The sequence below is a fragment of the Ixodes scapularis genome, unplaced genomic scaffold (genome assembly GCF_016920785.2).
Source record: "Ixodes scapularis isolate PalLabHiFi unplaced genomic scaffold, ASM1692078v2 PGA_scaffold13__105_contigs__length_92229423, whole genome shotgun sequence".
In the NCBI taxonomy this organism is placed as follows: domain Eukaryota; kingdom Metazoa; phylum Arthropoda; class Arachnida; order Ixodida; family Ixodidae; genus Ixodes; species Ixodes scapularis.
This window is the reverse complement of record NW_024609839.1, coordinates 30,964,350-30,981,574: the sequence shown is the minus strand read 5'-3', so window position 1 is coordinate 30,981,574 and position 17,225 is coordinate 30,964,350. Positions and strand designations below refer to the sequence as shown.

The 17,225-nt window shown below is 44.9% G+C and overlaps 2 protein-coding genes across 2 annotated transcripts in view; one reads left to right on the top strand and one right to left on the bottom strand.

Moving 5' to 3' along the window:
- LOC115326884 (NF-X1-type zinc finger protein NFXL1) overlaps positions 1–6,826 on the bottom strand; it is a 48,188-nt gene extending 41,362 nt beyond the window's left edge. The window contains exon 1 of the mRNA XM_029987827.4: positions 6,540–6,826. The gene's annotated coding sequence lies outside the window, so the exon portion shown is untranslated. The remainder of the gene's footprint in view (positions 1–6,539) is intronic.
- A 535-nt stretch (positions 6,827–7,361) lies between these two features.
- The window catches only part of LOC8029912 (protein WWC2), a 45,467-nt gene continuing 35,603 nt past the window's right edge, over positions 7,362–17,225 (top strand). The window contains exons 1-3 of the mRNA XM_042289832.1: positions 7,362–7,727; positions 15,341–15,450; positions 17,073–17,167. Coding sequence (XP_042145766.1) covers positions 7,600–7,727; positions 15,341–15,450; positions 17,073–17,167 — 333 coding nt within the window. The 5' untranslated portion in view covers positions 7,362–7,599. The remainder of the gene's footprint in view (positions 7,728–15,340; positions 15,451–17,072; positions 17,168–17,225) is intronic.

The window sequence follows — 17,225 nt, the reverse complement described above, 5'->3', positions numbered from 1 at the left end:
TTTGTTAAGCTCATTGCCTCCGCTAGGGCAATATTTTTGGCTAGTAGTCGGTCACAAAAACTAATGTCACATTCAATTGGGGCGCACCACACCGCACCCCACTGCACCGACGGACGCGTCGCGTTCAGATGGCCGTGTCGGTGCGGCTGCACTAGGTTCATTTGGGACTTGGTGCGGCGCACGACACCGGCGCGTTGCTGCACCAGCTGCACCGTCGAAAGGAGACCGTGCAGCTTCGCGCACTGCGGGCCGGTGCGACCTTGAGCTGCCGCTCTCCGCCTCCTTCGGCCCCTTCTTTCCCTCGCTTCGTCTTCCTCGTCTCAATAAACATGGCGACTCACACTAGATGGCACGCGCCGCCGCCCCAATCGCGGCGTATTTTGTTCAATGGTCCACCCTTTATGTTTTGCCCTTGAAGCGACCGCGACAAACGCGTTGCAGGGCGGAATGCTTCGTGTTCACTTGGTAGTGCATCATACGCTGCACCCGCGTGGTGGCGCGGCCTTGGGGGCAGCATTTTCTCGGTGCTGCGTGCGCCCCATTTGAATGTGACATAACAATCATGGCACCCAAGGTCACTGAAACAATTTTGGCCAATGACATGCCCTTTTTTTCGCCTTATTCTTACCAATTAATGAGCGAACCCTCTACGTCAACTGCACTGCCTAGCAGTATTCGATTCAAGCTTTGAAAATTAAACCTCATGCTTTCTAACAGCCCGATTCATTCAATGTTGTGTCTAAAGGTACGTCGGACGTATCCGGTCAATTTTCTTACAGGAGCTGTGCTACGATTTCAGTGCTTTGCTTAAAGGGGTACTCCACCGGTTTTTTCATTGTCTCCGATTTGCTTGAAATTTTGCTAAACTAACCAACAAACGTTGCTCAAATAGTATCCCAAATATTAGGTCAAAATATTGTTTTTCCACAAAGTTAATGAATTTACAATTTTGTCTTCACCATGTTTTTCAAACTGAAAGTCTCTACTGGCAACAACAACAAAGTGACGTCAGTGGAAGGCAGGGGTTAACTTTTTGGACTACAGAAGTTGTTCCCAACGGATTTGAGGCAGTTTCATGGTGTCAAATGAGTGCTTTGGAAGCCCGCTTCCGTATCCGCGCTCCAGCACGGAACAAATCATTGGCATATTCTATTTTTAGACTAACTTGCTCGAGTGGCAAGCCTGCCTGCCACTGACATCACGGCACTGAAAAGTGCACGAATATTTGAATATTGGTTTTTGCACCATTTTCATTTGCCGATTTCACAGTACCTATTATGAATTTCGCGATGCCAAATAGCATACCGGAAAGGCTAAAGGCCGGGGAGTCCGAAAATATAGTTAGTTGAGGTAGCTCAAAAAATCGGTGGAGTACCCCTTTAAATAATTTGGGAGTTGGTGTCTCGACCTTTCTGCAGTAAAGAACAAAAAAGTGCTTTTACCTGCATGTCCTAGTTTTAGAGCGCAGCTCTTAGGGGCCCGGTTCCAGCCTGAGCAGCGTCGGCGTCGGCGTAACCGAAGGGGGGGGGGGTCTCGTGATCCCCCCCGAGGTCAGGTGACCCCCCCCCCCCCCCCCCGAGGTCACGTGACTACCCGCAGGTGACGTGACCCCCTCAGTACCCTTCCCTACTCCTCCTCAAGAGCTGCGCTCCAATTCGGCGTTACAGGGATTTGTAAACGGCTTTCATTTTTATTTTCAAAATTGACAAAGATTGCGGTTTTCAGCGCCTCTCAACTCCTTCACCATCTTCAGTCACGTGTGCTGAGACGTCAGGGGGGTCGCATGGGGTTTCGGTGAAGCTCTCTCTCTAGATCCGTCCAGTGAGCAGCGAGAACTCATCCGCTCGCGACCGCGTGACCACGTGCTGGCGCAGCGCGAACAATATGGTGAAAGGAGGAAAGTCTCATCCGGGTCCGGCCATCCCCGTCCAGCTCTGTCCACCTCCCCCTACGGCTTCTGGCGGCGGTTCGCAGTAGCAGATAGAGCTGACGGTTTTGTGGACCTAGGATAGATGGCACCACTAAAACTCCGTATAATAAAAATTTTGTCGATGATACCAGCTAGGTTTTTGATGTATTTATATATATATGTTGGAACGACAAGATTTATAGGAAAGATACCTTTTGTCGAGCAGGTATTCGCACAACTTTCTACCTTTCTACAAGATCCCTATTGACGTCATGCTGCGTGATTCTCATGGCCACCGCTTGTGGCTGCAGGTCAGGGAATATTCTAATTTTTGCCTCGCGATTACGCGGTGGAATTGCAACATTTCGAAGGAAGGAGGTGTGCTTTCTGTCCTTTTAGGACAAGATAAACAATGTCAAAAGTAGATGCCAATTCTTTCAACGTTAAAATCATTGCACAGCTCCTTTAAAGGTGCGTCAGACGATCCCGGCCGATATTCCTAAAGTTACGTCGGACATATCAAACCAATTTTTTTAAATGTATGTCGGAAACAAAAATTTATATATACAAATTTCGTTTGGAAATGAGTTAAGCATGACGGTTTGTGTTTTGAATGACTGGCTATATTTTTCGTTCCAAACGGTGCACTCGAGCAAGTGCTCGAAGAGAAGGGAACGGAGAGCGCGATGCATCAGGGGATATCTGGCGCAAACAAAAAACAAAGATTCCCTGCATTCTTGACCTACCAAGGCTGGCGTGGTTATGAGCTTTGCCGTTGGTTTGCATTGTGGTGGCGTCGACACGTTGCAACCGAGCAGTTCAAAGTCCCATAGGGTGACAAGCGTTTTGTGTCAGATTTGTCGCGCGCGTTGTGTTTGTGTGGCCCATTCTTGCCCTACAAGATTAGCCCGTCACTCAAAGCTCGGCCAAAAATTGCTTGCCCCATCCCCGTTCACCCCTAAGCTCAGAGTGCTCTGGAAGCCATATGCTCGTTGGTTGAAGATAAAGTTAGTAGGCAGGCAAGGTAGTTGATGTTACACATTTTTGAAAACCGGAGACGATGGACGCAAAAGGAGACAACACACAAAACGTCTCAATTTGAAACGTTTTGTGTGTTGTCCCCTTTTTCGTCCGTCGTCTCCGGTTTTCAAAACTGTGCTCGTTAGGCCCGCCACACTTTTGCCACGTGATTACCCTCCCTCGTGCAAACCCACGCGCTTCAGGACAATTTCCTTGGGAACTTTAATTGACATAAGTGAGAATGAGGACACTCACACCGCCCTATCTGTATTCAATTCGGAAAGAATATTTGAAAGTATTCTCAACTTAAAGGGCCATGAAACTAATTTTGGGCTGGGATAAATGAATTTAGATTGGGATTTTACTAATAGCATATCATCTAGTGGGCCAAAAAGAAGGTGGTAGAAAGTCAAAAGCCTGATTTTGGATACGAAAATTTGAAAACACAGCTGACTATTTCATACCTCCTTCCCTTCGAGAGCGCTCTGCCTTTTCAATGGGATACATCCGCGGTACCCAAAGCACGTCACCCGGCCTAAACGCATCTCACAAGACACCGGACCTCACTTATTCCCTTCACCCCTAAGCCGACAATGCAGTGGAAGCTATGTGCTTGCCGGATCAATCAGCCGCCTCCCTTTCATCACCTGACCTCATTCTCTGCACGTGGGTATGCGCGAGGGAGCGTGATCACGTGGCAAGAGTGGCCCAATGAGCACGTAGCTTCCACAGCACTGTCAGCTTAGTGGTAAATCGGGTGAAGAAAGCAACTTTTGTTTGAGCTTTGAGTGACGGGCTAATCTTCTAGGGGAAGAATGGCGGTATCCGGGTACACAAACGAGGGTCCGAGCAAGAGGGGAGTCCCTCCTTTTCGTCTTCTTGAACTGTTTGGTACAATGCGCGACTTGTGAGTCGAGGAGGAAAGCTGAGAAGGAAAAAGCTGAAAAATCGTTTCATGACCGCCTTAAACAGTTGAGCGTATTTCCAAAGAGCAGCGCTGCTCCGGTGTTTAGTGCGGCTATGTAACGGTTCTTGCTACGTCATGGCCTACTTAGCAAGATTCCCAATGTTGCTAGATTACCTCCTAACCAAGCTTTACAGGCATCCGCCAGATGGACATTGGAAGATTGTTTGATTAGCTTTAAATTTAATTTTCTTGTGTCTTTCAACGAAAGACTGGTGTTCTTGAGGTTATGCTGCAACATGCAATACATTTCAGCTAGAAAATGAGCGCTGGAATTTAGTTTCTGTACCCCTTTAAAGGTATGTCAAACGTATCCGGTCAATTTTTTTTAAAAGTATGTCGGACATACCCGAACGATATTCTTAAAGGTATGTCAGCCAATTTTCTTAAAGGTATGTCAAATGCACCAGGCAACATTTCTTAAAAGTATGTCATACGTATCAAGCCAATATTCTTAAAGGTATGTTAACAGGCCGACTTTTTTAAAGGTATGTTGGATCTACCCAGCCAATATTCTTAGGTACCTCGGATGTACCCGACGGATATTCTTAAGGCAGTGCTTATTCTTCCGGCAGCCGGGAGAATAATTTCTCCGAATACTGACTTTCTCATTGTCCCGGCATTTCGCAAAACATGCTATGGACAACTATTCATGGACACACATTTCATGGACACGTTTAGTCCACATTAACGTTTCATGGACACTCAATACATGAATTGCACGCTGTAGGGACATTTCGTTGCACGTGTATCATGAGGGTGCATGTTAACCTACCCGGCCCACCCGTTCATGCCTGTTCACGGAGACAACCTGCGGCAGCTCATTACAAAAAAAAAAGTGTTATAGTCTGACTGGTAGCGCCACCGCGGGTGCGGCGGGCGCTTGGCGGCGTTAGCGGCCATGGTAATAAAGGCGGTGGCCATGGGGTTCGAGTTCAGTTGTTTTGCGGGCCAAGGCGGCCCGCAGGTTATCTGTAACCTAACCTGTAATAAATGTTGTGTTGAGCGAACATAACAAAAAGAAGCTAATCTGAGCTGTGAAACATTGCATGTCGATGAAATGATCTGCTCATAAAACATTGTTCGGTAAACTGTATGCCACCGCCAATAGGAGGTGACCGCCGGTAAAATTTCAAGGAAATTATTCTCCCGGCTACCGGGAGAATAAACCCTTCCTATTCTTAGCGTACGTCGGAGGTACCTGAACGGCAAAGCAGCAGCGATATATTACTTGCGAGGTCATGTCTCGTCTTTTTAGTTTGTTTTTGTACGAAAACAAAGGCCTTTCTTTGCTGCTTCTGTATTTATGTCTTTCCTCCCAGTAGCTGGGAAAATAATTTCCCTGAAATTCTACCGGCAGTCGCCTCCCGTTGGCAAATCAACGTATCAGATTAGCTTTTTTCTGTAATGAGTCGCCCCGGACTGTCGCCGCAAAGCGGTCTGTATGGGTGGTCCAGGTAGCTTAACATTTTTGTAATGAGCCGCCACAGACTGTCACTGCAAAGTGGCGTGAACGGGTAGGCCGGAAAGGCTAACACGCGCCCCAGTGATAAACAGGAGACGGAATGTTTGTACAGCGTGCAATTCGCGTAACGGGTGTTGACGAAACGTTAGTGTCAACGAAATGCGTCTATGAAACTTGTATCCACAAAAAGTTGTTCATGAAATGTGCTTCTATGAAATACCGGGAGAATAAATCAGTATAGGAAGGTTTCGCTGGTGCCCATAGCCCGCCGGCAACTGCCAGGCGGCACCAGCAAAGTGAGAGCCCGCTGTTATACCCTGTCTCGTTGTAATTTGGCAAAGGGTGAACGATAAGCACCACATTGCGTGCAGACAGCTTCGATATGCGCTACGCATACGAGCACATTGCACATATATTGGCGAATGATGCAGCGAAAAGCCTGATACTTCTCTGCAGTAAAAGCACACTCCAGTGATACATAGTCACATTCCGATTGGCGCACCAAATCTAGCTTTCGCCGTACCGGCATGTTATTCGATCACGGCTTCCTGGCCTACCCAGTATTTCTTGCTTCAGACACTAGGCTAAGCGGCGCCACCAGAGTAATAGCTAACGTTTAAACAGTGCACCCGCCACGCCCAGGCATATCCAATGTTTCTTGCTTCAGTCGCTAGATAGCGCCAAACCAAACAGCATTACAGGTGCGACTGCTGAGCGCACGCTGACGGCAAGCTTCCAATTATTTTGTAATGTGCATTTCACACTATCAAGGTTGAAGGTCTTAGCAGCCTAATAATGTAAGCTCGTTCTGAGCATGCGCTTTAAACAGCGGCAGTTGTCACACGATTTAAGACAGCCAATGGCAGGCGACTTCCGGTAGAATTTCGGGAAATTATTCTCCCGGCTGCCGGGAAAATAGACGCTGCCTTTATAAACAATCAGATTGGATGGACCAATAAAATGGTGGTTATTCTCTATCTTACATAAAACCGTCGGACACACGGGACAACAGGAGAGACACCGTGGAAGGTATGTATGACCACGTAAGCACTTCGTTTCAAAATGCAACGTAGCCCCGAACCACCAGTTATTCAAAATATTCGTTAGACAAACCTCTTCAGCAATTGTCAGGTAATAAGATTTTAACTTCGTCATACATTATGAACATCTCTCCAGCATACCTATCACGTAGAGGTTGTAACCAAAGTGGCGTCCCCGGCGGTTGAAACCGTTGAAACTATGGGAAATAATCCAGTGAAAACACCGCTGGTAACCTGTGCTTGTCGCATCGTCACATTTTAAACGTTCGATCGAAGGGCAGACTTATCATGACGTGGAAGCAACTGACAGAACCGTGGCCGATGCTCCCGGAGTTTCTACACAGCACCGACCATCGCCCGACAGCTCGTATGAAGTCGGCAAAATGGCAAAAATCGTCAGCTGCGAGTTCCACAGGTCATGGACAGCGATAGCATCGTCAACTTATTCAGGTCCGTTAAACCGCAATTCATTGGTCAACCTTTGGTCACGTGTCTACAAACTCCATGTCTCTTTTTTAGGTGGCTTGGTAGGTGTCCTAGGTGCATAGAGATCATACCTAGGTGTCCTGTAGATGAGTTGATTACGTCGATTAAACTCTTTTGCACTCAAGAAGGAAACCTAACATTTAATTATTAGACACAATACAGTCAATATGTGAAGTATTTATGATGGTAAGTACTGATATTAAAACAAAGTAGTGTGTGTTACCTGTGTCATTCACTCTTAGCATCTTCTGTGCATGTTTCTACATTTAAAATCTGCAAAATATATTAAAAATCACGTCATTAAAATATTTATATTTGTAAACCTTCTCAACAATTTGAAGGTTTTCACTATTATTTTTTTTTTAATCCACCTATTGTGTCATCTAGTGAAACAAACGTATGAAAAAGTAACTCAGGTTTGCACATCCCTTTTTATGTCCCGGAAAATGCAAAAAAGTCCAGGCACATTCACTTATTTACCTGTTTTCACCTCACACGAGCACCTCACCGACTCCTGGTTTCGATCACCGTTGGTTCGATGTTTCGATCAACGTTACTTTGGTTTCGATTGGCGGCCATTCGCGGTGACGTCGTTACGTCGGCGCGACGTCATTCTTATGATAATGAGCTATTCAAAATGGCGGCCGGGGGAGCATTCTAGCTCGGTCCGCGGCGAGGAATTTCGCTTCTTTTCTCACTCTGTGTCCGCGAAAATATGCCGAAAAGACGCAATGGTGAAATCCCACTACCTTCCGGATGGGACATAGGCACCGACTTCGACGGCAAGGTCTATTTCATCGACCATATCAACAAACAGACAACATGGATTGATCCGAGAGACAGGTAAGCAGGGTACGGCTACCAAAGGAATGCGCGTCAAGGCCCCCTCGGGCTAAGGACTCCGCCGCGGCAGCGTTCCGTGCTTTTTCTTTTTTTTAATTGGAGGCGCTCGCTCGACAGCTCGCGGTGCTAGGGCTTTTCGCTGCCGGACATCGGTCCTACTCTGCGTGGTGCGCGTTTGTGCGACGCGAAAGAAATTAAGCGAAAAACAACAACAACATACCCGATCTCCACTTTGCAAACTTGTGTAGTCCCCCGAAGAGGAGGGGGGGAGCGTATAAAAGAAACAAATAAAGAAAAGAAGAGCATCTAAAGGAATGTCGCTGATGCGGTTTTGCTGGAGCGCGCACGCGAGTGGTTCGCCGGTCTGCGTCGGGTTTGAGTTCGGTGTGACAGTTCCGAAGTCGAGGGATTCCTAGCTCCGGAGCGATCGCGGCGATCTCGAAACTCTCCTCCGTCGGTGCGGTCCGAAGTCGGGACGGCGGAGTGGAGGGACTTCGTTGATTGCTGCGGCTACTTAAAGCGCTAACTAGGACTAATGAAAATATGCGGGGTTGTTTTGGCACGTTTTCTTCTTTCTCTTTTCTCTTTTTTTTTTCTTTTTATCTCTGCGTTCTTGTGCCACATACGGACGGACGGTCGCTTTGTTTTCCTTTTTTTCTTTTAAAGGGCTGGCTGTTTTTCCAGGGAAAATATCTCGGGCTCGGGCGCGATGGGTTCGTTTTGAAGGTTTCAACAAGCGCGTCCGTGGCGGCCGAGGTTCGATTTTTTTAAATTTTAGCAGCGGTGGTGGAAAGTGGACCGTTTTTGACCTCATAGATTTTTGTTTGATCGGTCGTGTTCAGCAGCGTTTTGGTGTAACACCGAATACCTTTTTTTTTTTTTTTTTTTTTTTTTGCAATAAAGAAAGGAAGAAGCAACGCGATTTTTGTTATGTTTCCTAGGTGCAGTAATTTGGGGAACGCGAATTGTTTTACAAACAGTATTTTCGCAATCGCTTTCTTTTTTTTTATTTTTTTTTTTTTTTTTTTATTTTTACGGTTGGGATTCCCATTAACGCGGACTGAGGGGTGGTTCATGGGGGCGGTATCCCGCATTCCTTGTAAATGTCTGTGCGTGTGTGTGTGCGCGCGCACGTGTGTATGTTCTTTTCTTCTTTTTATTTTTTCCTTCTGTTGTTAGTTTGCGGAATGCCGCGCCGTGGTTTGTTGAACTGTAAAAACGCCGCGCCTCATGCTTTTCGCGATTCACCACTTCCACAACAAACGTACGCAAAGTTTGTGAAATCCAGGCGCTCCTTTGTTTCTTCTTTTCTTTCGCGTTTCTTGCGTTTTATTGTTTTTTATATAAAGTATATCCTTCTGTAGGCGTTTGACGACATTCATTCATGGGAGCTGTTATTTTAGTTTTATCTTGTACTACTACCGCACCCCTGACCGAGTACTGAGTTTAGCGTAGCTTTCGTAATTTTTAGCCGTTGTATTTCTTAACTTTTTAAAAGAATGTATAGATATTTCTACGTATTAGGAATGCGCGGTACGGGCGAGTCTTTTGCCGAACATATGACACGTTGTCGGCGGCGTTCTCCGTTCTAGGTCAAGCTTGAGGAAGGTCGCCGATGGTTTGGAATATCCACGGAGGAAAAATGCCGGCACGTTGCCTGGCGTCGGCCGCCGTAGTCAAAGCAGACACCCCGGAAGTGGGTGCCCAAGGCTCAGATTTGGTGTCAAGCCCGGGGTTTAAAGTCCATTCCGTTCGTAGTAGGTTTTCTGCCACGCAGGAGTTTAACCGGGATCGTGTGAGTGGTTCGGTATCCCGGCGGGAGGGGCTGACGCGAGCGTAACCAAGCGTACTGTTGCTCGGAGAAGGCACAATAGTAAGAAAACAAAGAAAAAAAAAAAAAAAAACCGTTGCTCAGTGATTCTCGTATCTCGAATGGGCTGCGAAAGGCGAGAAAAAAAAAAAAAAAAAAAAGGCATGCGCTCTTTGACTCGCTGGAGATTCCTTCGCATTGTTGGAGTTTCCCCCTCCCCTAAATTCCGCTCCGTTTTTTTTGTTTTCTTAGCACGTTTTTTTTTTTGCTTTCTTTTTGTGTGTGTGTGTGACGATTTTCGTCTGTTACTACACAAGCAGGGGGCGGCCGACTGGGCGGTGTTGCGCACGCGCAGTGGAGCCTGGTGCGATATTTTAGTTGAATAAAGGTCTGTGTGTTTTAACCTAGGGTGAAAGCAATCAAAGGCTGGTAGTATCTTGGGAACGGGGTGGGTGTGGGTATTGGTTAACGTGGTTGAAAGAATCTTTCGCGTGTGTGACTTTGGTCCGAAAATACGTTACGTCACTCGCGACGGCCGCTTGGCACAAACGATCTAAACAAATAAGCAGTTTTCTGTAGCCTGGCATGTGGATTCTTGATTTTTACCGTTTTCACAATGTGCCATTCATTAGCAGCCACTTGACACATTCGTTTGAGCACTCTACACATGCCCAAAGTACCCATACATATTGAGCACCTTATCATACTTACTCAAACGAAACCACATCCCTCTTCACCCGGCATATCTTTCATTAGGACCGCCCATTAATCTCTTGCCGTCAACTCTTGACATTTCTGTCTAGGTATGGCCTAACCTCTTAACATAACGGCTATGATAAATGTCTAGGTACAGCCTAACCTCCTTAATATAAAACCTATGATAATAACCACAACAGTTTCTCATGTTTAGCACCTACTTTACCAAATACTGGCACACTTTGGCCCAATAAAAAACAAATCATCCATCCATTCCTTTGAGGTTTGAGCCTTAAGGTCGACCAGTGAACGCCCGCCCTTTTTGTACTTCTGCGTGGTCTTTTTTTGTTATCATTTTGGAGCGGTTGATAAAGGCTTGTTTAGCTTGTTTAGAGAATACAGTGTCTGTTACGAAGGTCACCTATTAATGTAATAGCTCCAAAAGGGGAGGTGCAGATTATGCAAATGAACGATGTCAATGACAAAAGCGGATAGTGCAACTCTTTGCCAACCAGTATTTAAATCTGCTTACTTCGTAAAAGTAGTTCTTGAATGTTATATGGGGGACTGCGAATATATTACCTCTGCTTTCTCTTGTGTCTGCATACTTACAATGACAGAACAATTCTGCACAGCTTTTCAGATAGTCTTTTAGTTTTTCTGAATCAAGTAACAAGTGTATACTGAATCGAGGACAATAAGGCATTGACAGGACAATAAAGCATTGAATTTATCTAATTGATGCATGCTTAAAGAAGAAAAAAGAAAAAAAAGGTGAAACAACAATAAAAGGACAAGGAGCAGAGCTCACCAACAAGTTGCTATTATCAGAATATTCTATATCCAATAGGAACATGCAGATAAAAAAAAAAAAAAAAAAACATCAACTTGTTTTCATGTATAAAATAAATAATTTAAAAATAATGAAATACTAACGATTCCCAACCTCACTAGGTCGGTGTAAGGTTTAAAAGGGCAAACAGAGAGGGACGATAGGAAAGAATACAAACGACAGGGTCAGGCGCTACTCTCAACTGCTTTATTGCAAGACCATTCAACCCTTATATGCACAACTCATCTGCCATTTACATATCAAACAATGCCAGCAGCCAATAAGCACTTTACAGAGACCAATCTAGATAAGTCACTTGTTCATCTAGTAGGCTAACAGATGGTGTGCTGAGGCACTTGCCATGCTTCTTTTTAATAGAGAAAGCCTCTATAATCTCCCAATCTGTTTTTTCTTTCGCTTTTTTTTTTTTTCAAGAACATTGTTGACTCTAAAATTGGTTCGCAGCCACAATGCTTTCAATGCTCAGACAGATGACCCCTGAATTGTTGCCTACAGATAGTTTGTGTTCATGTCATTGAAACAGTGTCCTGTTTGTCCTATATAAACTTTCTTGCAACTAAGTGGTATTTCATAGATGACGTTAGTGACACAGTCAGTATATTGGCTTACATGCTTCTTGTAGCACAGACCTTTTTTCTAGTCATCATCGGACATATCTTAGGGAGTTTGAAGGTCGCAGAAGAGACAATGTTAACATTGTATCTGCCGGCAATCTTTTTTATGTTGTGTGAAACTCTGTGCATGTACGGAATGACATGTACTGTTTTTTTATATTTTTTTGTGATACTACGATTCTGTTGATGCTTCTGTTTGATTTTTTGAAGTAGACTTTCACAGACACTAGAAATCAGCCATGAAGGGAACCCTGCATTCCCTAGCCGTCCCTGTCTGTTTGCGCTTTTAAACCTTATGCCTACCATGCACCAACTAGACCAAACCAAAGTTTTATTGACTCACTAGGTCCTTGTCCAATCCTTTAAAAACGGATAGTATACAAGGTGATGATAAGAATGAAAATCACTCTAATTAATTTGCTCATTGACAAGCTGAGTATGTTTGTTCCAAGACTTGCACATCATTCCTCGAGAGTCCTCTCGTACAGTCATAGTATTTTTAAAGTTGGGTTGTATTTTATGTCTAATTGCCTGTCTTAGTTGAGGCTGCAAGAATAGTTGGTTTTTTAAAGCCACTTTGTAAACAGCCTGTCAATGTTGAATCAGTAGGTATGGCATTAAACAAAATTTGGTGCAACAAAATTTTTAGTAGGGCAGGGTGTGGATTAAAAATTTTAACCCGATTAATCACCACCCTTTAATAGAATAATTAATCTACTAATAACTGGTCTCATTCATTTCCATGGATATTTTTTTTAAGAAAGTCAAAATTACATTTGTTTTTTTGTTTTCTTTTTTGGGAGGGATGGGGGGAAGAGAGGGGGTTTGTGGATGTGTGATAAACGGCACAATATACAATTTAGATTAGGAATCAACTTTGATACATAGTTTAGAACAGTTCAAAGACACTTAAACTCAGATTTTATTACTTCAGGAATCAACTTCGAAACATAGTTTAGAACAGGTTCAAAGACTCTCAAACTCGGATATTATTACTTCAGCTGCATGAGGCAAAGAGGCTCTTTGGAATTCTCCGGCCAGTGCGGCCTCTTTAATTGTTCACAGTAGTCTCTGCTGCCCTAAACGGGCATTCGCACTGCGTTGAAGTGGCCGGGACACGTGCAAACTTCTGCTTTTCTCTGGAGTTACGAATCTCGCTCTTAGAGTTTACTTTAGGTTAACATTTCACCTTAAGTTTGCCCTTCAAATAGGTGTACCCATCTATGTCTACGTGGTGAAAGCACATAATTTTTATGTTTTTTGCTTCGCCAAAATGTTACCTATTAACTGGTTAAAAATATGAATTGCGATTAAAGCATTATTCAACTAATCGATAAATTAATCGATCAGTTGCCCAGCCCTAATTTTTAGCCATTGAATTTAAAAGGGCACCTAATTAGAGGTTTACAGCCAGAACCATGCACCAATTTATGTGGCAATGTATTCGGTGGACTCCAGCGTTCAATCTCTTAGCAACCAGTTGGTTTCACCAAAAATGTTTAAAAAATTGTGGAATTCTTAGGAACCATAAATCTTTTCCATGCATTTTTTTTTTTCTATCTAGAAAGAGTGTTGGTGACCGATATTTTAACTTCTTTTGTGGCCCTGCGGTACGAGCACCATAATTTGTTGAGAAAAGTTTTATGAAAATATATATAAGGTGTATATACATAACAAAATATGGGAAACTTCAATTTCATGCTGTAGGACAGTGCCTACGATTTGTAAGAGTTTTGAGGTTTGCTTTTAGGCATTGGTTGCACAGCACAAGTTGCTCACTGTGGCACTTGGTTGCCATCGGTGTCGTCTTCCATGTCGTTTGACTAGAGCCATTCACTGTCACTTGACTCAGAGTCAAGGGGAAAAATGGCATCATTATGTGGGGCTAAACATGAGAAGGTAGCCACTTTTAAAGCGCAGCGTAACTTTCCAATGGCTAAGATTGCGCTAGATTGCGTTGATTAAAACCGAAACCAGCTAGAAATGTGTCAGGGTATGCTTGAAGTGCCAGAAAGTTTTGCAAATCAACATTTCTCCCCAAAGAAGCTTCGCGGAATTGCTCTTTATCCATCAGAAAACGTCATGACGGGTTATCTCGTTGTCTGCAGCTAATACTTCTTAAGTTTTTACGCTGTACCAACGCGTTCGCCTCAAAAAGTATGCTGCACACCTTCGTTGAAATTCTGAAAGATATGATGTTGTGCAGTTTCCGTGTGTGCTTCCTGTCTATTAGAAAAAGGTACATGTACCTAGACTGAAGCACTGGGATCATGCATTTTCTACAGCAACATTAAGAATGAGATTCTCATTGAACTACACCCAGTAAGGTACAATTGGCACAAAAAAACATTAGCCCTAGTGATCGACGGCCGGAACGGTGAAATCTCCGCGTTGGGCGCTGCATCATCGCGGATACACCGAGATCAAGACAGGTCGGGGCTTTCCAACTTTTCAACCTTGGGCGTGCTTCAACTGATAGTTATCTTTTTCAAATAATTTTTTTTGCTACATTGCTACTCTCTCTGATGGTTACTGCCAGTTCAGCGTCATAAAACTATTTTACGATGGTAAAGCAGTAAATAAAAAAGGTGATATCGCTGCTCTCAGCGAGCAAGCAAAATGTGCCCCATGTTAATAATGATAATGTTGTGTGTATGTTTATACAACCAGAAGTTAGTCTACTCCAAAGGGCGTCTGGTGTCTCAGCTGTAGATGAGAAATTTAGTCAGTGCAGTACAACCGCTAGCCTGGGGTCTTTAACGTGCACCACACAGTAGGGATACAGGACTGAAGCTGGCATAATGCTCACTCAGATCGAAACAAACAGGGGTGGGGATCGAACCCAGGATCCCTGGGTTCTGCAGCATGAGCTTTCGCTCCAACTGCTCCGAGCTGGTGTGCGCTAGCCCACTCGGCCACCAATTCCCCCTGCTTTCAAATCCTGAGTTTGTTGAGTGCTTGCTGATCATTTTCTTAGGGTCGTTTTGTTCCCCCCGAGGCGTCGTCTGAAGTATGAATGTCGAGTCAATTGACGCAGTTGTTGGAAGGGTTCCATTTGCACAATGCGTGATCAGTGGATTGTCTCAAAACTCGCTTATCTCGAAATTCCGCTTATCTCGAATTTGTGTCTAGTTTTTATGACTTTGAGTTAGCGAAAGTTTACTGTACTTAGATCTCCCGATCTGCCTTGTGGAGAAGCAACCATTTGACCTCTTCTGGGGCAAGGCGGCTGATTAGCCACCCTGTGGGCACTAGGCCACGGAAACAGGTGTCTGGGTTTTGCAGCACTAGCTTTCGCCTTACGTGCTCCGAGCTGATGTGCGCTCGCCCACTCGGCCACCGATCCCCCATTCCCCGTGTTCCAAATATGGCACACACCAAGCGATCTCAATCGTTGCGTCGGCATGACTGCAGCGCAACGTGTTGCTTGTTTGGTCTAATCTTTTCTAGTACCCCCTGTACATTGTAATGCAACACCCTTGAGAACAATGAGTGGCTGAAGTATGCTCGCAGTCTTTCCTGACCTATGGGTGGTCTCATTCTCGATAGACCCAGGAGGCTGCGGGCTCAGGTCCGACTGCCGACATTGCGTCGGTCGTTCACGGTGTTTGTGCAAGTCTGGGGCCATTTTGTCTCGCAGGTTAACAAAGCCCCAGTCGTTTGCCGACTGCATAGGCAACGAACTTCCCTTTGGCTGGGAGGAATGCTACGATCAACAGGTCGGCGTGTTCTACGTAGACCACACGAACAGTGAGTGCCCGACATTCCCAGATTTGTTTTCTGTTCTTGACATTGAACCACCTCGGGCGCCTACACTTCTCGCCCTACCGCTGACTAGAGTCAGAGCTACGAGCCAGTGAGAAATCGTGTAATATGTCGCTCTGACGCGCATGCAAGAGAAGCCTCTGCGTAATGTACCACAGGGTTTCTAACCGGCTTGTCATTGAACCTGATGGCTCTTAACTCAGTCTATAGTTCTGTTTTCGGTATATATCAGCGATAAATCTCCCAAAGTAACTTAGTCCCGGTTTGATCGAAATCGGGAAACACCGAAAAACCCTGAACTGGAGCTGTCCATCAATCGGAAAAACCTTAAATTCACAGGAATTGAAAAACCTTTATCTAGAGGTTTACTTTGTCTTCACTCGAAACACAATCCCAGCTGTCTGCGCTGCTGCTGCTTTCTTCAGGAACCACACCCTACGTCTAGTTTCTCTCTTGTATCGGTACCGGTATGTTTTTAGACTATTTTGGTCACAATAATATTCCCTGAGGGGCTGGGGAATTGCGTGCCTATGTCTCCCATTTTCTTTGAGATAAGCCCCGACAAACGACATTTTGTTTGCCCCAACAAACGCCGTTTTGTTTTGTTAAAGAGGAAAAATAGACATTAAAAATTACACAAAATCCACAACGGGAAAAAAAAAGTTCCCCAAATTTGGGTGAAACAAACCTAGAAAATACAGAACCCTATTAATGGCCGCTGTCCATGGACTGCTTACAGCCATTCGCCTTAGAACCTTTTAAAGTTTCTTACGATGATTGAACTCTTGGTGATTTCGTATACTTCCTATTTTTCTTCATGCATCATTCTTGGCTTTGAAAAGATTTTGACAATGTTATAAATTACCATTTTTCATAAACAATATATGTACACCCACCCCCCAAACAAATTTGGTGCTTTTTTCATTGCAGAAATGAACTAGGCATCGTTGAATGCTTATTCTTCGCTTAAACGTGGCGCTAGCGGTTTGAACCAGATGCCAAAGTTTCGCCACGAACCGTTCTTAATCAAAAGTTTTAAGCGATTTTCTGAAAATTTCAATAGGAAAATGGGGCCCGTTTTTGCCCGTTTTTGGTAACTGGCGCCATGGAGCTCCGTGTATACAACTGCTCTGTCGGCCGCCATTTTCCCATTAAAATTTCAGAAAATCACTAAAAACTTTAGAATAAAGTAACGGTTAGTGCTGTAACTTTGGCATCTGGTTTTGACCACTAGTACTACCTTTGGCCTTAAAATGGGTGTTTGGCAATGCATAGTTCATTTTTGCAATAAAAAAAAAAAAACATAGAATTTTTGAGGACACCCAGTACATTTTGATCTCGTTAATACCTCAAAACTTTCGCTCTAGTGAAGCTTCCCGCTCCAGAGCCGGAAGTCTCGAAGGATGGAGTGGTTTTTTGAGCTCGCTGCGAGAGTGCTGTCTGTCGACGGTATACGCCGGGACGTATTAAATATTAATGCGCCGCAAGCAGTCGGGCAGAGCGCTTGCGGCGCGTTGGCGGCGCTTGTGGTGCAAACCCTGGGCGCAAGCAGCCCAGGGTTTGCGGACCGGTCAGTCCTGACGGGGGGTCTGCCGTCGTTCCTCCAGAAACGAACCAGATCGAAGACCCCCGGCAGCAATGGCGGCAGCTGCAGGAGGCCATGCTGAAGGAGTACCTGCTCACGGCCCAGGACGACCTCGCGGTAAGAACGCTGTCGTTGTCTCAAGCCGGCCGTACATGTCACCGAAGTGAGAGAAGAA